The sequence below is a fragment of the Argentina silus genome (genome assembly GCF_951799395.1).
Source record: "Argentina silus genome assembly, chromosome: 2".
In the NCBI taxonomy this organism is placed as follows: Eukaryota; Metazoa; Chordata; class Actinopteri; order Argentiniformes; family Argentinidae; genus Argentina; species Argentina silus.
This window is the reverse complement of record NC_139656.1, coordinates 22675237-22695492: the sequence shown is the minus strand read 5'-3', so window position 1 is coordinate 22695492 and position 20256 is coordinate 22675237. Positions and strand designations below refer to the sequence as shown.

General features: G+C 39.4%; 4 protein-coding genes across 5 annotated transcripts in view; 2 read left to right on the top strand and 2 right to left on the bottom strand.

The window, feature by feature from the left end:
- The window catches only part of pcxa (pyruvate carboxylase a), a 60662-nt gene extending 60102 nt beyond the window's left edge, over window positions 1–560 (top strand). The window contains exon 21 of the mRNA XM_083687614.1: window positions 1–560. This exon is cut by the window's left edge and continues 2021 nt beyond it. The gene's annotated coding sequence lies outside the window, so the exon portion shown is untranslated.
- The window catches only part of LOC310820976 (aldo-keto reductase-like), a 293751-nt gene that overhangs the window by 235228 nt on the left and 38267 nt on the right, over window positions 1–20256 (bottom strand). The window lies entirely within an intron of this gene.
- fkbp2 (FKBP prolyl isomerase 2) lies at window positions 3884–6600 on the top strand. Of its 2 annotated transcripts, none has more exons than XM_083692448.1 (6): window positions 3884–3999; window positions 4491–4648; window positions 4779–4891; window positions 5058–5104; window positions 5327–5362; window positions 5968–6600. In XM_083692448.1, exons 2-6 carry the CDS (start codon window positions 4493–4495, stop codon window positions 6027–6029), a joined length of 414 nt encoding a protein of 137 aa, XP_083548574.1. In that variant the 5' UTR covers window positions 3884–3999; window positions 4491–4492; the 3' UTR covers window positions 6030–6600. The 2 variants fall into 2 exon arrangements, with proteins under 2 accessions (XP_083548574.1, XP_083548575.1); XM_083692449.1 differs by having other exon boundaries at window positions 3903–3999; window positions 4471–4648.
- Window positions 8448–11198, bottom strand: ppp1r14ba (protein phosphatase 1, regulatory (inhibitor) subunit 14Ba; the record flags this gene model as incomplete). The annotated part of the gene is made up of 4 exons (XM_083686680.1): window positions 8448–8534; window positions 9063–9095; window positions 9355–9438; window positions 11004–11198. 4 exons carry the CDS (start codon window positions 11196–11198, stop codon window positions 8448–8450), a joined length of 399 nt encoding a protein of 132 aa, XP_083542806.1.

Sequence of the window (20256 nt, the reverse complement as noted above, 5' to 3'; positions counted from 1 at the left end):
TTACTATGTTTAATAGCAATGTAATTCATTTGTACTCCAGAATCTTGTTGGGGATGAGAAATTGTAGCATTTGTTATCAACATTTGTGTCTGATTTCTATCTGTTTTCATAACATCCGTCTTAAGAAATGAAAATACTTATTCAGCATAACCTCATGCTCTTTTTAATGGGATACAACTTTGAGAACAATAAAGCAGTATAACAGACTTACTATGCTCTGTCATTTTAATGTTTTGATAACAGAGGTTACGGTATGTGTTATGATACAGTTTATCCAAAGATCAGTAGTGGGATATGGTTAAAAATAAGAAAAAAACAAATGAGTACCTCTAAGATAAAGGATTCAGGCATTGTGACAATTTGTGAGCCAGCGGGTCAAATTTATTTTCAGATATAGTTTTAGGAGTGAAAATGTAGGTGATCAATAGTTGATAAGGCACCTTCTAATGGAAACAGACAGGAGCAGTAGTAATGCTTCACACCAGTTAGTGCTCGGGTCATCGATTGGTCACCAATAGAGTAATCCTCTAGCCTAATGGATACAAATTGAAGCATGTGTATGAGGCCAGCCGAATGTGTCCATGTCTTTGTGTCCTTCATTGCACAAGCTCATAACTTTGACCTTTGAGTCAATACTATGGTTACGCTTCTTCTCTGATTAGGTCTGCAATTCATGTGTTTATACAGCCTCACATTTTCAACACAGAGAAGCATACTTCTACATATTATATGGCATTACTGCCATGATGGATGATGGGCCTCAGAAACTACCATATGATCATTTAGACGAGAAGTGGGGTTGTGTCGTTTGCAGGGGTGATTGATGAGTGTCTACCCCAGGATACAGTACCTGTGGGTGCTAAACATGGCGATGTGACGGGCCGAAGGGAGCAGAGGAAATGTAATGCATGAGAAAAATATGGGAGACAATTTTTACTCATTTTTGTAGATATGTTGTAAAGTGCATACTAAATGGCTGTGTCAAATGTAACATTTAAGGAAGAGACAGTTAACCCTACAGATAAGCGTACCTCATCTAATGTGTGATGAGAGGAGTGGAGAGTGTTTCCTGGCTATTGTGAGGAATATGCCATTTTATGCATGTCTCTAAGCCCCCCATCCCCCTTCCATTCAGTCCTAATGTATCTGACACATCTCTCATCCCTCTCCGTCTAGCTCTTCTCCCCACGGCCCCTCTGATGGCTAGGCTTACGTTTCCCCGGCTTCAACAGTATAAGTAAGCAGTGATTTCAGTGACAGGATTAGTAGGCAATGAAAGCTACTAGAGGCTATCAAACCTCAGTCACATTTGTATAAAAAAGTTGGGCTTGCTGTGTGGGCCTCACCTTTGTCTGCTGTGTGCTCTCAGCATGGCACACACAGAGAATGAGGTACTCGGGTGTTAAAGTACTTAACTGGCTTTAATATTATTACCTTAATATTTATGCCAAGGTCTTGAGAGCAGTTCAATTTCATTAAAATACACAGTATTCAGTGTCTAGGCCTACTGTGTTCTACACTCAGTACAAATATGAGGTTGTTACACAAAAGTAAAGAAGACTGCGGTACAAAATTATAGGAATGTCCCATATTTCCTAATGGTTGATATTGACCTTTTTTTTTTTTTTTTTTCCAGACAATTGCATATGAAATGGAACATTTACCAAAATCACATGAAGTATGATGTATTTACATTTTAGACATTTAGCAGACACCTTTATCCAAAGCGACTTACAACAAATACATTTGTCTAAGTAAGTGAATCATCTATACATCAGTCATCATAAGAAAAACAAATCTATGCTAGGAGATGTACTTACAAAGTAGAATTTGATCAATATATTGTAGTTAGTAGTTCATTGGTCAGTAAAATAACCTGGTACTCTTTTAGATAGAAATCTTTAAAGGTGCAATATGTAACATTCAAGCTTTCCAATGGTTTTAATGACTGTTTAATCAGTAGCAAACATGGAATTAAATAAATATTTAATTTACCAATGATCCCAAAAAGAGCTTTCTAAAATGTAGTGTCAGGTGCGACACTTGGTACGTCTACAAACATGTTATTGGCCAAGGGTGTTCTAGGGGAGTGGACCAATTTTTCGCCTCTCTGTCTCTGGTGGCTGCCTCTTTGAATCACGCATGCATGCAGAAATGCAACAGCTAATGTCTGATACTGCAAGTATTTCAGGGGCTTATATTATTATTAGGGAGGATGTTGATGTTTTGAACTTCGAACTGAATTTCGCCACCGTAGCCAAAGGTGGTAGATTTCCAACAGACTTATGCCCTGCTCTTTTAATGCCAGAGCTGGATTGTGACTGAAACACAATGCAGGGCATTCCGAACTAAAAGATTTTTCTACTCAGTGCACTACATAGTTTCCTGGGCAGATTCACTCTGTGCAGTGTGTAGAGAATCAGGTTGATCCCTATGGATTGGAACACAGCCTTTTACAGTTTTTTTTTTTTTTACAGTTATTGAGCTATGTTCACCAAACTTGGTATGTAGCATCAATCGACTGATGTCGACTGTGATGTCACAGGATCCATTTTGTTTACCATTTGAACAACATGACTGCTATGAACCAATGCATTGTCCAGGGGGCATACACAGGTCCATTAGGCTTTCAGGGTGATATCCCTAAAGCCACATGCAAATCAACCACAAGGGGGCACCATGAATGCCATATTTTTTTTCTCTTTCTAATTTTTCTCTTGATGTGGTTTAGCGCTTAGACCCCGTTAATCGCTGCTTGTAGTTTTAATTATTATTATTATTATACAATATTCTGTGACTCCCAGCAGGAAAAGCCCTAGGCTTAGTATTATAATTACACTAATCTCAATCGTCAACCTTCTCTTCTCATGCATATATAACCACAAATGTACAATGCAGCATCCAGAATATTAAAACAAAGATTTTCAATTATCAACTTTCTAGACTGTTCATACGGTAAGGTTGAGAAGGACTGAAATTCAGTTGGTGGGTCGTCACAGTGGGTTCATCAGTCCTTTGTACCTCTTGAATAAATGCATTCATATCAGTCTTTCCTGAAAGCAGTCTTTTAATTGACTGTTTAGAGGACATAACAAGGAATTTACCATAGGTGAGAGAGTGGGGACCAAATGAGATGAGAGATTTGAAGGCTGTGAAGAATGAATCGAAGGAGAAGGACAGCATGAGACTGCCAGTCTATCTTTGGTATCCCATGGCAATGACAACCTTTAACAATGCTCTCTCTCTTTCATTGTTTCTCTCTCACACACACACACGCATTTATTTCTGTCTCTCTCTCTCACACATGCACACATACAGGTATGAATATGGAGGTTGAGTCATTAGATTAGATTAGAGTCATGTCTGTTAATCAATATAATAACTATAATAATCAATAGGCTGATACATACATTATTAAACAACTCGTGTGTGTGTGTGTGTGTGTGTGTGTGTGTGTGTGAGTCAGTCAGTCAGTCAGTCAGTTAGTCAGTCAGTCATAAGGACCGGTCATCTGTCAGTTACTGACTGGCATGTGTTGGACAAAGTAGTTTCGATGTAGTGAACTACTTTTTCAAAATAGCTTAGTTTACAAACTATATTTCTCTCAAGGGTAGCTTTAGTGTCGTTCATCTTCTTCTCTGGTATAGTAATTGGTAATTTAGTTCAATAAATAGCTTCCCCAACACTGTTATTTGGTGACTGACTGCCATCAGTCCACCACGGCCACCACTTTGGTGAAGGCACATTGTCACCATCTGGCGGAAGAGAGGTTGAAGACAAGCTATTTTCCAGTTCATTTTTCGTCAGCCAGCCCTCAGAAAACGGACCAATTACAAGATAGATAGAATCATTACGCATACATATCGCGACATTCATTCATTCACTTCCGAAAATTCAGAGGTGGCTAGCAAGTTTAGCACTAGCTAACTGTATCACATATTGGAGGTTAGAACATTTGGGTTTACACATCAACGTTTTTAGTTATATCGCCTGGCGCAGGTAAAAATACTTGACACGAGATATGGATGATAATTATGTGATTCCTTTATCTGAAAGAGTACTTGTTTAATGTATGAGCAAAAGACAATGGCTTGCTAGCTGGCTAGATAACTAGCTAGCTTGCTACAACGTAGCCGACTTGTATTTTACTAGCTAGCTGAACACAATGTTTATTTAAGATCAATGATGATTTGCTAAAATCTTTCATTTATTTGACATACTGTACAACAATGTATGCGCCTGTCCTGGCTGTAGAATTTATTATACGCTACATTTAACCTCTTATTCCTCCCCGTTATTGATGACGTGTATTAAGCTCAACATCTAGGCCGGACCAATAATGAATAATGGCTATATTATTGAACATAACTAACTAAGTTTAGCTTGCTCTAGGGGTTCAGACTGTGCTTTCTCTAGGGGTTCAGACTGCTTGCTCCAGGCGTTGAGGCTGTTCTTGCTTTGCCGTTACAGCAGCTCTCTTTTTTGTTTAGTCATGAGGCTGTTCCTGCTTGCGGTCACACTGGTTTCCTTGGCTCCTGTGGCAGTATTTGGCGGCGACAAAAAGAAGCTCCAAATTGGCATCAAGAAAAGAGTTGACAACTGTCCCATCAAATCCCGTAAAGGAGATGTGTTGAACATGCACTACACCGTGAGTAGCTATAAGAGTTTCTGCTGGCTACATAATTCAAACACTTTACATTTGTGCTCAGCCTGAAGTGATCTGGCATGAGTTAAGTCAAAGATATAGGCGAGGACATTTATGATGTGTTTTTCTGCAGGGAAAGCTGGAAGACGGAACAGAGTTTGACAGCAGCATTCCAAGGAACCAGCCCTTCACCTTTACTCTGGGCACAGGACAAGTTATCAAAGGCTGGGACCAGGGCTTGCTCGGGTCGGTACCTCACTGCCAATGTTTCTGCATTTGAAGCTTTTTTGGGATTACAAAATGGTTTGATGGACAGAAAAAATGTAGAGTTCAGAATGTGGGTATTGTGTCTATAGACTGAAATTTGATTCTTGACATGCATTTAATCTTGCTATCTGTTTACTCTTTTTAGAATGTGCGAAGGAGAGAAGAGGAAACTGGTCATCCCCTCAGAGCTGGGTCAGTTTCTCATCAAATGTATTAATACTTGAACGTACCAATGATCCCTGCCATCTAGCACTGTCAACCAACAGTAAATCATTCCTCATTTTATAGCTTGTGTGGTAAAAATTAACTTTTACTGTTTAATTGCCCCCAAAGGTTAATCCAGTATTGTGCTGACCATCATCACTGCCAACCACTAGCCAGTTGATTGATGTTACTTTGTTGTTTCATCTGTAGGGTATGGAGACAGAGGAGCACCGCCGAAAATCCCAGGTAATTGAAATATCCAGCAGTTTTGAGTGTTTTATAATTGTATAAATGTAACTACTTCGAGTACTCAACTGAACGTTAAAACACTTTTTTCTTTTTGTCACATCGTACTGTAAATTCGGGCCATGCTGGTGGATTTGATGGTTAAAAATGGCAGAGCCACAATTAGCTGGCTATTGAATAGGCCGAAATCTTTTTCTCGCCTCTCCTGCGCGCACACACAGATCACACGTCTTTACTGTTCCAGCCTCTGACAGAGTCAGCCGTTACTGACCAGTTAGACTCCCATATTCGGCTGATGTTTTTGGCAGATTGCTGAAACGCAGTTCATTTTTCCTCTCATCTCCACTTTATCTATCCGCTCGATACACACTGCGCTTCCCTCTAAGCGTAAGTGTTAAAGTACTAGAGTACTCAAACAATAATGCGAGTACCCTTCCTTCAAAACATTTGCCCATCCCTACACCATTCCCACACATACTACTGGTACTAGAGAACATTTTTGCTAGGCTTTAAATCTAAATGTCAATCTCTGATGAAGCCATTTCTTCATGATGCATACTGTCCACTAACAATAGTTTATATGTGTAACCCCATCTCCCCATCAGGTGGTGCCACACTCATCTTTGAAGTGGAACTGCTGAGCATTGAGAGGAGATCTGACTTATAGTGAGGATTAACCTTAATATAAGTTGCCTCTTAGTGCTTGCTTTAGGTTACTGTGCCCTACAATTATCCTCTTTCTTAAAAGCTTAGAACATGCCCAGGAACAAAGCATAGGGGCACTGCACCATTGACCTTTGCCACCAGAGTCCCAGCACTGAGATGCTGTGAAGTGGTACATACTGCTGAAGACCCTGCATCTTAGTGTTCGACTGTAGATGACAATGGATGTGTTATTTTGGAATTAAGTATACAATTAAAATGTAGCTTCAGTAAGCAAATAATGAATTTTGATGCAGCATTCAATGCTGCCACTTGCATCTGCCTGGTCTCTTCAGTTTTATCCAGTATTTGTTCTGTGACATTTGTTCTGTGACAAGTGTTGCTCATTAAACATGTAGAGGGAACAATACATACATGAGTGATTGCACACTGTTCATTTTTTTTCTTTTTATATCTAATGAATGTTTTGTAACAGGTTTTTGGGGGGTTTGGGAATTCCTAAGACAACAGTTTGATTTATTTCAATTTGATTTAATGGTATTGAAACTAATTAAAAGGTTGTTTTCCAAAGTTAAGACCATTTGTTTATTTTCTGAAGAAATGTATATCACAGTCATAGCAGAGTAGGTAAAACACTTTTATTGATTTTTCATAAAAATGTAACAAATTGGCAAACAGCACCAGTGAGTATTGCTACATTACATCACTACAGTTTTGGAATCACATGTTTATCACTCACACAACTAATGATGCAGTCGCTTCATCCAGCAGATAATGCAGTAACCCTGTCAATGGTTTGATTCAGTCTTCCACCACATGACACAGGCCTGGCCTACACTGTACTATGAATCTAGTAGCCGTTAAGGAGAAGTGTCTTTCACTGTGTTACCCACAAGGGAGATTAGAACATTAAGTCACAATGGAGTAAAGTAATGGTACAGTCATACAGTACAGAAGGAAACTTGGTTACAGTCAAAACCTGCATGTTGAATAGGACCAACTGTCTCATACCTCAGAAAGACAAATTGCTTCATAAACAATAGTCAATACAATCATCAAGAGTTATCCTCTAAGGCCTTTCAAGTCCCATTTTGCAGTGCTTATGATTAATGACAGATTGGTTTATTTGGTTTAAGAAACAAATAAAAAGCTATATAAAGCAAAGGCCTTTCTACTCCCTTATGCCAGGTCTGAGAAGAACAGATGTAACCCCATCAGGCACCGGGGTGGAGTATTACAGTACGATGAAAAAATATCAAATATTTTACAGTAGGTCTCAATTGGAGAATTGAGAATGTGTTCCTGTGTTGGTAATGCAAATAGATATGTTTCCAAAAAAATAAATAACAGTGCAAAAAAAATAGAAACATGAGTAGAAGCAAGTTTACATAATGAAACTGCAAGATGAAAAAGTGTTAACTGTTAATATCTATATAAAAAAATATCAAAGTGACTGTCTTGCTACTGTTGAAGCCCTGTTGAAATGTGATAGTTAAGGTTTATTTCAACTATTTTAATTCATGTTAGTTTTTCTGCAGGTTTAGGTAGTTTTCATATTGTAAAAACAGGCATTCATTCCTCAAAGTTTGCAGGTAGCCAATGTGTGACATGCTGGTGTTTGTGTTTGACCACCGTCCACACTTGCCCAAGTCAAAACAAAAGTAGAATACAGAAAAGTTGTAGAAAGTATGTTCATTATTGTTAATTCCATTAGTTAGGTAAAAAATATTACAAAGCCCGTCAAGCTATCCCCCCAAAAAAGAGACAAAAGACAGATGATGACTTACAGGGTAACATTATTCTTTTACCACAATTGTCTATGTGGTTCCTGTATTACACGACTCAGCTTGAACTCACTAAACAGACTTTAACTGCATTAACTACCGTATGTCACGTTAAGAATCCTCAGTAACAACTGTAACACTTTACTTGAATTATAAATCCCACTGTTAAAAATGATGTGTCCTGCCATTGATCATTTTGAGATGTCACTAAAAAATGTATGCCAGCAAATTGACTAGCAAATGAGCTTTGGTAAGACTGCATAATGTTGCTATGTCATAACTTGCTATGAGCTATCATGAAATGTATTTAACAGGTATCTTGCTTTGCTTGCGACTTATAGCTCAAGTTAAATGTTATCATGTTTTTCTCATGTTTTGTCAACACATTGTTTTATCACTGCTATACTAAATTATGCTATTATTAGTAGAACACTTATCACTTACAGCTGTACAATATGGTTATAAATTGACAAGACGTTGATTAAACAAAGAAAGAGATATAGTAATCCCTGCTGTGGACAGTTGATTGGTCTGTCCTCCTCCCTCTCTCCATCCTGCTGACACTGAGGGACTGGGAGTAGCTGGGTGTCCCTGTGTAGAACTAAGTTGCAGCCTGATTGGGTGGCCGTACTATGAGGCTAAGGGGGAGATTTTTCGTTCTTTTTGGGAGGAGTGCTGAGTTTCTGCAGACCTTTAACCTTCTCCAGGAGTGCCGTAACAAAGTCCTGGGGTATATAAATAATAGAAAGTTATGTGGGGCTCATATGAAGACTGTTCTCATATACAGTGAAGACTGTTCTCATATAAAGACTGTTCTCATATAAAGGCTGTTCTCATATAAAGACTGTTCTCATATACAGTGAAGACTGTTCTCATATAAAGGCTGTTCTCATATAAAGACTGTTCTCATATATAGTGAAGACTGTTCTCATATAAAGGCTGTTCTCATATAAAGACTGTTCTCATATATAATGAAGACTGTTCTCATATAAAGACTGTTCTCATATAAAGACTGTTCTCATTAGGTGATACGATAATATTAATTCATTTCAGAAACGTGGCCTGAGATAGGAGACCATAGGCCTGAGGAGACATTGTCTGAGGCCCCTCATTATGCACTGATATGACCCAACTTTCTCCAAGTAGACAGGTTCTAGACAATAATTAGTTACAATTAATCAAATGCTATAATGCCAGGTTTGAACAAAAGCATGACAATATCAGAAAATAATAAGTTTGAGATCTGAACTTACATCTGTAGGCTTGAAACAGTCAACCAACAAACTCTAAAAAAACAAGTGGAAGAAAATGGAAATCAATTATTTAGTGGGCTCTCATGTTTTGCACAGATGTTCGAGGTATGCGTGCAAATCTGAAAATAGAATTCGGCTGTCAATGCGAATTTAAAATAATGGACCAGATTTTGTTTTAAACCTGTTAAACCTCATAATCAGCAATATTACATGTGTTGTAGAGAACAGTGTGAAATTCAAACAAATCATTCCTATAATTTGGCAAAAGGGTAATGCAAGGTTTGGTTATCACCTTGACCCTGGAGGCCCGGTCTCCATCAGTGGGCATATCCAACAGCTCATCCACGTCTATCTCCAACTCTGGAATCTCCTCCTCCTGAGAGATAGAGCGAGAAAGGGAGACAGAGAAAGAGAGAGAGGGATTGGCAGAGAGAGAAAGAGAGAGAGAGGGGACAAATAGAGCACAATGGTCAATTCATCAGACACAGAGCAGGAAAGGCAAAGGATCAAACAAGCCAGTCTCCCCCCCTGCACATCCCTCACATGTCCCTGACTTCCTGCCTCTGTTGCTAAACACAACAGGATGGGTTGAGCCCTCTGTGTGGGGCTGTGTACTATTAACAGTCCACACTGTGACTGACGTCCTGCCTGTTGTCTCAATTGTCTATCATTGAATGGAGGAGCAGCCAATCCATAAAAATCAACTCTATTCAGTTAATAATATGTAATACCTGGGTAAAACACATTTCATATTTTGAAGTAGTATTGAGAAAGAGTTGTAAAAGGCTTGCTAATGTATAAATTAATGATTACAATAAACCACATTTTCCTAATGAATATTTACTTTCTCCTCAGCTAATCTTGAATTTCTAGACTAGAGCACAATTTGTATCCAATACTTACAAAATGTTTTTAAATGATGTCCAGTACAAAGGACAAACATCTATTGGGGAGGTCAAGGAGAGGTTGGCCTCCACACTTTACTCTCTCAGAAAACACTCAACACTGCCCTCCCTGGAACCAGCCAGAGAGAACCAGGTCTGTTCCCTTAATCAAACTCTGATCAATTACATTCATATCTCCCACTATACCATCCTCTGGTCTGACCAAGGTTACATTAGTCCCATCATTGCTGTTGATGGGAGCTGTTCATCTGCCCAAATGGTCTCTTGAGGACAATTTGACACAATGGTCAATTTCATTACACGTCCAGTAATGTACTAGTGCTGTATAGCATGCATATAGCTTCCTTAATAATGCTGGCCACTTTGTTCCTAATAGCTTATCTGATCAATAAATGCTGCTACAGCTCCTCTTCATGAGGATTTCTACAGTCACATATCTGAGTCAAATGACCAAAAAGCTGTTGCTCATTTAGATGGGTCATACTGTACATAAACTGATTACATCATACTAGCCTGAATACATTCATCAAACATGTCATGTTGGGCTATATAACTATAGTATGTCCCACATATTTTCAAAAGATGAGGAGCAGCAGAGGGTGGGGTAATATATATATCATGATGTTATCTATGATGATGTTATCTTTGTCAAAGACCAAGTGAAGGCTAATGCTTTGCAGATAGTGAACTTAGTACATACTGTACTTAGTGCATTGTGCCATGGCTTGGGCCTAGTGTTCAATACATTATATGCACACCTTTTGTTGGCAGAGCACACAGAATGACATCACTTTCACTATTTGAGCATCTGAGTATTCATTCAATTCTGAATATTATCAAGGAGGGTGACCACGCCCTACATTGTGTAATTCCCATTTTGTCATTAGTAGGCCTAAATTATTGTAGTGTTTTGATATTCCTACAATCCTTGACATCAATTCCAGTCAAACTTGGGCTATTGAAAATGGACAAAACAATATCAAATATCAACGCTAGGCCTAGTGTAAAAAAAAAAAATACATATTTCATTGCCTACCTCACAGTCGTATAAATCAGTTAACTGGTCAATTATCCACTCCTCCAAATTGAGCCGCTTCCTCAGCTCCTTTCTATCGTATTTCACGGTTACCCGCCCTTGCTTCTGTACTACTTCTGTGTCCTCGGTACCGGGAGGGGTTTGGAAATAGACCCGCGTTTGAGCGGTAGAATCCTGGCTAGTTATCGCCGCCATAGTCCGCCTTTCTGTCCGTCAAAAAGACAGTGTTCGGTTTTAGATGCGGCTATCGGTCTTTCTTTTTATCAGCAGTTTAAAGTCCGGGCTTGCAGTCCGCTATTGTTCTCTCAGTGTGAACTTGCATTATAGGCGTTTTATCCAATTGCATGTATCAATGAGTAATTCTATTCTATTAATCTAAACTCTTACGAATATAACTACCTATAGGTTAATATAGATGATAAAAAATATTATCGACAGGTTAAAAAGCTGCAGGTTTCACCCTCCTTCAGATGTAAGAAGAGCATACCGGTGTACCGGTCTGGATGCAGGCACGGTTATACAGTCCAGATCCGGTATTAGGCCCAAATGACTAAAATTTGGCTCATTCTTTTGAATCCAATGCATGTTAACCATAAACGTTAATTTAATAGGACAGTTAACTGTATTCTCATTGACTAAACGCACATACACAAATATCCCACAATATTCATTTCTATAGCCCCCCTCTCCATATTTCAATTTTGGTCTATCCCAACCAAATGTTATTGAGGTTGGGGCCAATTCCATTTAAACTCATAAGTGACTTTCAACCCAAAAGTGAAATGAAATGACTCCACGCCTGAATATTCTCCTTTTGAATAGCCTATACCTTTTACAAATGGGCTGAATAATATGCGGCATGTAATGTGTAATAAATGATAACAGCAGCCAGGATTTTTTGCTTTTTGGTTGTACATTGGATGCACTGAAAATGCACGTACCGGTATATCTTTGTCAATAAAAACATGTCTTATAATTGCAATCAAACCAAAAAAAAAAGAAAAGTTCTTGATCAGTGAGTACAGTCACTGTGGAGAACATACCACTAGAGAGCAGACAACAACCATTATTCATATTTATGGGAGAAAAGTCACTTTTCACAATGAAGTTCCCATTCCAACACTAGAGGGCTAGAGCAGAGGCAGTGATATGAACAGGGACCATGTCTATGGGGAAGGATTCCCTCAGAGACAGCAGATTAGAGCCCTGATGTATAGGAGGAATATTGGGATTCAGTATTGTGGGAGTGGATGGGGGTGTAATCAGTGCAGGAAGAGTGTTTTCGTAGAATTTGGTAATGCTTGGAGCTTGAGGACAACTGTGTTGTTGAATACGATTGAGGCACTTGATACAGATGCACACCAACTACTCTTGTTGAGATGGCATCACTACTCTACAGTGGAGAGTGTGCATATTGAAAGCTGACAAGCTAGCTGAGGCAAAATGGCTTGTTCCAGTCTTTGGGGGTTTCAGAGTTTGAGCGTGCCTCATCTTTTCATCCCTCCACTTAATGCACCATGTCATTGGTTCAGCTGCCTTATGTATCAGTGCTCCTTAGAGCCTTACGGTCCTCCAGGGCAGGGCTTCCTCATCCTTCCCTGTATTTCACTGACTACTATTTGTCTAAGGAGGATTGCACTGTCCCACTGTACAAAAAAAATCCAATAAAAGATACATGACGATTTCACAAGAGTAGCCTGGTTGTTTAAATGTTAATCAGCAAAGCGTAAAAATAAACATGTTTCATTCTAATAATTCTTACTTTAGTGTGTAGTGGGGTCTGAAGGTAAATCTACCAGAACAGAAAGCCTTTTAGCTCTCTCCCCCTCTTTCTTTCCCCTCCACGCTCAATTTATAAAAAGCCACACAAACACTATTCTCTAAGTAGAATATAAATTCTATTCTCAACATGTTGACAGACTAGAAGAGCTGTGGAAGCTTTGCTGTCCAAGGGCTGTGATACTAACAAGATGATGATCGACCATATGGAAACTCAAGCAGTGCAATGCCACATACAGTGCCCTGGGTAGGTAATGGGACAGTGAATCATGTTTTCTTCTTTTGGCTCTAGACTCCAAAGGCTTGCATTTGAAATCAAACAATTACTATGAGGTTAAAGTAGAGATTATCTGCTTTTATTTGATGGTGTCTGTGTACATATTTGTTTCACCATTCAGAAATTACAACACTTTCTATGCATAGTCCCCCTATTGCAGGGTGCCAAAAGTGATGGAACAATTGGCTTGAGCACAGAGACATCCACAGAAGACTTCACGAGCAGAACTACAGAGGCTACACTGCAAGGTGCAAACCAGTAGTTAGCTAAAAATAAACAGGATGGCCAGGTTACAGTTTGCTAAGTACATAAAAGAGCCTGCAGTTTTGGAAAAAGGTCTTGACAGATGAGACAAAGATTAACGTATCAGAGTGATGGCAAAAGTAAAGTGTGGAGAAAAAAGGAACTTCCCAATATCCACAGTATAACACCTCATCTGTGAAATATGGTGGTGGGGGTGTTATGGCTTGGGCATGTATAGCTTCCACTGGAACTGGCTCACTTGTCTCCATTGATGATGTAACTGCAGACAGCAGCAGGATGAATTCTGAAGTGTACAGAAACATTTTGGCAGCCCAAGTACAAGCAAATGCCTCCAAACTCATTGGACAGCGCTTCATCATACAGCAGGAGAATGACCCAAAACATACTGCCATAGCAACAAGAGAGTTTTTTCAGGGCCAATAAGTGGAAAGTTGTTGACTGGCCAAGTCAATCTCCAGATTTAAATCCTATTGAACATGCGTTTCATTTGCTGAAGAGGAGACTGAACAGACTTAAAACGTCCTCAAAACAAACAACAACTGAAGATGGCTGCAGTACAGGCCTGGCAGAGCATCACCAGAGAACATACACAGTGTCTGGTGGGGTCAATGGGTCACAGACTTCAGGCAGTTATTGCATGCAAAGGATTGTCGACCAAATACTAAATATGAGTGCTTAATTTAGACATTTGATAAATCTGATATAAATCATCACTTTTGGTGGCCTAAAATAGGGTGACTATATATACGTATATATGTACAGAAAACCCCTTCAATACAACCTGAGAATCTTTACTTTCACCTCATTGTAATTGTTTGATTTAAAACACAAGGGTTTGGAGTATAGAGCCTAAAGAAGAAAAACTTTGTCCATTACTAAAACACCGGACATAAAGGCACTGCACTGGAAATTCTCTAAAATTATTAGTTACTATTAGTTACAATTAATATTCTAAAAGTCTGATTATCTCTGCAAACTGTTGTAAGTAAGTTAAGATACAGCAGCCATGTGGAGATCATTTTCTCTCTGTCTGATTCATCCATACTTCTGTATTCATCCATACTATTCATCCATACTATAATTATATTAGATTGTTTTGATTCATGTGACATTGCACTCAATAATTATGTCAGTCTTGCAATAAGTGTGCCCTTACAGTATGCATGTCAGATGCCCAACACCTGCAGCTGAGAGATATAAAAAATGACAGGCATAATTGAACAGAGTGTCATCAATTTCCAATAACAACTATGTGGAAAGTGATGTGCTGACCAATAAGGTGACCCTGGAGTCACACATGAATTGCGACCATGGCAACTGTGGTCTGTGATAGATGATATACAATTACAATAGAGATTCTTGTCATTGTGTCTGGGTTCCCCAGTCAGGTGAAAATACAGCTGACAATAACAGAGTCCAGCTAAGGTCATGGTATCATTAAAACAATGACATTTTTATAGTTTCATCTTTTAGCTCCCCCTGTCAGTCGTCAAACTCTGACTCACCAGCTTACTGTTGCTTATTGTATTTGAAAGAGGCTCAACAAGTCATAGAAACACATAACACAATGTCTTATTCTTCAACATCATGAAACCGTTTTAATTGTTTGAACAGACATGGCATTTGCAAAGGATAACAATAGCACTGATAGTAGAAATGCTCTGTAGGGGCATTCAACAGTGAATAACTCTTCTCAGAAGCTACAGTATAGATCAGTTGTCATACACATACAGGTTACCCCCTGTTACACACACCCAGACAGCTACTGTAGGAATCCAGGCTCATATGTAACAAATACAAGCAAACCCTCCCAAATTACACATGAAATCCAGGAAGTTTTATTTCAGGGATGAGAGCTAAAACCTTTGATAAAAACCTTTTCGGGGTGAGAGCTTGTAGCAGGTGCTGACGAAGAGACGGCTTGATCAAAGTTTTTAAGAGCCGGGAAGAAACAGTTACATAACATAACTAATCCTAAACAAGAATGCTGAGAGGCAAACAGAGAGAACCAAGTCACTTGGGTGGTAATTTGGGTGGTGAGGAGGATGTATGTGGATTAGTTATGCTGGTGTTTAGGGATGGAGTGAAGTGGGAGAAATACACTGCACGACAATGCTTTTAGAGGGAGGGAGGGAGGGAGGGAGGGAGGGAGGGAGGGAGGGAGGGAGGGGTGATCTCACATGCAGAGGCAGCCACAGGGCTTTAGACAAAGAGAGAGGCTCACTTGACAGTCTAAAGGCGCTTAACCAGTGGGGAGAAAAAGCCGGGTTTTCCTTTGAGTGAAGTCTAACATTAATATGCAGAGAATATGATTCAGCTCAAATGCATTATTAACTATGATCCCTCTGTCTGAGTTCAAACACTGTCCTACTCTGTATGTGTGTGCTATCCATCGTTCTTTCAATATGAATGTATACTGCATCTCTTTCACACAGTTTTACAAAAAATGATTCTGATAAAAGGAGCAGTATCAAACATGAAACACGAATGAATGCTTGCAGATTCAGACTATAGTACGGTATATCATCTTCCACATTGTGGCATTGCTGTGTTCTCAAGGCCTCTGAGATGATGGATGATGTTTGTGTTGGGCCTTGTTGTGTTTGAGGTGTAGTGTGATGGGCCACTCTGTTTGAAGGCTGGCATGGACTGTAATGCCATTTTTCTTTTCTACTGATCACAGTCAGGCTTTGCTTTCATGCTAACCCAGACAGTTTTTTGGTCAGTCACTTGGGAGATCTACAACGAGACAGACTGTTATGAATTTGAATTTTCCCTCTGGCACATTTGTATGCAGAGAAATGCATAGCTGTGTGGGCTGATATACACTCACTGATACACTTTATTAGGAACACCTGAATACCTTCTCATGGTGGAGGTGGTGTAATGGTGTGGGGTATGTTTTTCTTGGCACACTTTGGGCCCGTTAATACCAATCAATCATCGCTTGAATGCCACAGCCTATTTGAGTATTGTTCCTGACCATGTGCATCCCTTTATGGCCACAATTTACCCATCTTCTAATGGCTACTTCCAGCATGATAATGCACCATGTCACAAAGCAAAAGTCGTCTCAAACTGGTTTTATGAACATGACAATGAGTTCAGTGTTCTTCAGTGGCCTTCCCAGTCACCGGATCTAAATCCAATAGAACACCTTTGGAATGTGGTAGGCTTGAAAGTGCACCTGAAAAATCTGCAGAAATCTCAAAGGAATGTTTCCAACATCTTGTGGAATCAATGCTACAAAGAATTGAGGTTGTCTTGAGAGAAAAGGGTAACCTACCCAGTATTAGTATAGTGTTCCTAATAAAGTGTTGTGAATGTGTATTACATCTTTCCTTTGCTCTTTCTATGTGCTCCCACAGAAAGCTCTCTCATACAGAAAGTAGACTATACTAGTTCATTCTCCATTACACCAATCTCCATCTCTCCATGAGTATTGTCTACAAAAATCTTTCTTATACTGTATTCCCCTATCACCCAGGCAGAGTCGTATCTCTTTAGAGCAATGTGTTGACAAGTCTCTGCTGCAGTGTTGGGAGGTAATTGAATTAATAGGGGGTATTTACAGCATTTCTATCTGCTTTTCCTAGGAGGCTTTCATTGCTGTTTTTAAATGTTCTTTCTGCGCTTCAGACTTTTTTCTGTTCCTCCCCTCTCTTTCCCTCCCTATCTTTCTCTAATGACTGTTTTGCACTGCTGTGCACTTCCCCTGTCTTTGGGGGAATAAGTCCGGGTCTGGAACCATCTGTCAGACATTCTGGTAACACTGGATCTTAGAAACCAATAGCATGTCTCCACCATTCAAGCGTGCATTTTCTTTTCATTAAAACTTTGTTCTTTAGAACTTTTATTTTGTTTCAATGTTTAATCGGCAAAGTACAGTATTCTTCCAATCGCAGTATAGCACTCTACCCCTAACTGGGTAGTGAAATGAATATCTTCCGCCGTAGACTAAAGACCCATCTCTTCAGGCTATATCTTGACTGTCCCTCTTAAAGACCTCTTCATCCCCACTACCCCCCTGTACAGTTTCTCTACTGTAAATAACAATTAAAAAAAAAAAATCTTCCTTCTTCTAGCATTGTGACTGCCAATGGCCCCCCCAGCATAGATTTGTTTTTCTTATGATGACTGATGTATAGATGATTCACTTACTTGACAAATTCACTTAACGAGACAAATGTACTTGTAAGTTGCTTTGGATAAAGACATCTGCTAAATGTCTAAAATGTAATGTAATGCAAATTAATATGCTTAAGAATATTGCAGTTGCTAAATGAATCACATGATTAAGATAGGCCACAATTGCAAACTTTAATGCAGGATTCTATTAATAAAGTCAGATTACAGCAGGCAAAATGTTTATCAAGAAAAAGCTCTTTCATTTCAATACAACTTTACAACTGGAATGTGAAAGATTTACACCAATATACAGTATACAGCATATAGTCAACCCGCTTTCCTTCACACATACACATACTCACACCCACAATCACATGTACCCCCCCACATGTAACCCTTCCTCTTGCACTCGCACACAGACGCACACAGATGCACACAGACGCACACAGATGCACACACACGCACACACACACAGACACACACACACACACACACACACACACACAGGGAAGTTATGTCATACTATTGTGCTCCTGCTTTGACCATAATCATATACAAGCCACTATTAGAACCATTATAAAATGTTTTGTTGAGTGCATTGAGTGATATTGGGTTATTATTACATATAAAACCAAGCATAAAATGTCCCCAGAACAAAGGCATAAAAACAGTTTGAGAGAGCAAAATGCATCAACTGAGAAACATAAAGCAAATCACAGCATAATACGACCAGCATGCAGAGCACAACACAAACACAAGGCTCTTTAGGAAGGGAATTGATTCCTAAATAAATCTCTGACAGCTGTCAAATTCTTTTCTCAGTTGATTATTTAGCATGTATTTTTAGTTTAATGTTGCGCTGTTCTAAATGCATGAAGTTTCCTCAAAGGGTCTGTCATGAGTCATTATCCTGGGGCATCCACATCTGAGCTCAGGACAGAGGCAATACCAGTCTGTTCCCAGGGTTCCTCTCTCTGAATTCCAACACAGAATACAGATATCTTCATTTGAATATGATGAACTTCTTTTTAGTCGCTCAGTTACTCTGTATGTGCAGTGAGTCAGAGGGAGAGAGACGAGGAGAATGACCTTAAATGGAAATTACAACCATCCCGCCCCCAACACGCCCACCTCACTGCACTGACACCAGACAACGCAATGACAGAAAGACAATGACTCTTTGAGGGGTCGCCTAGCAACAAGAAGCACTAAAAATACATGCAGAGGTGCGCACTTTATCTTGCCTGTGTACACTACAAGTATGTGAATAAATTCATGTACGCACAGAAAAAATAGCACAAGAACTTGTACTGCTGGCTAGTGACCAGAGAAATCCTTTTGGAGCCACATAACAGAAAACTTCAGTCCCGGGCTGCGGCTCTTTTATCCTGAAGGAGGTAAAACTTCAACAGGGGAAGGAACCAATATTCCTGTTTCTGTGTGCCAAAAGACGCCTCTCTTATTTCTGATGGCATCCCCAAACAGCCAATTCAGAAAAATATCAACTGAAATACAAAGGATAGATCAAAATAGCGACACCAAATGAACCAGCATTAACTGGGTAGTAGAAAATCAACAGTGAGTGGTGATGGAGGAGATGGAAGGAAGGGAGGTCTTCTCGTGCCAGGTCGTGCAGAGCACACAGGTGTCAAGGCTTGCCTCCAACTGGGTTGTAATTGCCCAAATGAAAGCATTCCTTGGCTTGATTTGCATAACCTTGACCTTGGATGGCTCTCTAAAGCAAGCCATGTTCCAATCCTTCACTGTATACACCATGAGAGAGGGAAGGGGACTCACTATTAGATGCTATTGAAGCAGCACACATATCTGCATGAAAGACAAGTGTATCAAGTCAAACATAGCCCCTTGGAGACCAATGTGCTGTGACTGACATGACAGTTTCAGCAACCTGGAATGTTTCCCCGCCTGTGGAGCTAATAGAGACTCCACTAAGGGGCTTAGAGTAAAAGTTTATCAATTCCCTGCTTAGTGTTGTGTGTGATCCACGGGGATGACAACAACAAGCATCATCTAAACTTCCTGAAGCATATGTCCCAGGTTGAGCTGAGCAGATGGAGGAGGGCAAGGAAATGAGGGCACATAGACTCTAGTAAATGATTATGTAATTATGAAGAAAAGTTCTTTATAGAGACTTTTACTCAAAGTGAAAACTGAACAGTAAGAGCAAGTGGCAGACAGAGATAATAAGCAGAGATGTATCATGTGGATTACTACTAAGCCTAGGGCTCTGTTCAACCACTCAATTAACCACAGATCTCAGGATCCAGGATCAGTCAAAAACATTCCTTTTGCGATACCAAATACAGCTTAGATTTATGTACAGTACTCAAGAAAACAATGTTTATACTGAGAATCGAAAACAAACCAAGCTGCGCACTGACTCCAACATGCTTTCTCACTGCATGGGATGCATGTTATTTTTTTATAAATCCTGGGAGATTTATAACAGGTTTTAATTGAAAAGGGCACCAGTTTAGGAATGAACAAAAGTCTAATTTTGAGAAATTGTAATAAATCAAAAACTTTTATTTCCACTGTTTGTACATTTAGCGTGCATATTTACCAAAAGAAAAGCAGCAATGTAAATGTAATTATGTATACATCTAGAAACAAAGAAGAAAAATGGTTCTAAGGATCCTAGATTTCAAAAACATAAGGTCCACAAATTGTCTTTATATTAAACAAGGAGACCATCTCCGGTTTGGCTATTTTTTGGTTTTGGCTTTGGCAAGTTTGTTTACAGTATTGTCATGTTTTATTTTTCTTACAATTGTGAATCTGGAT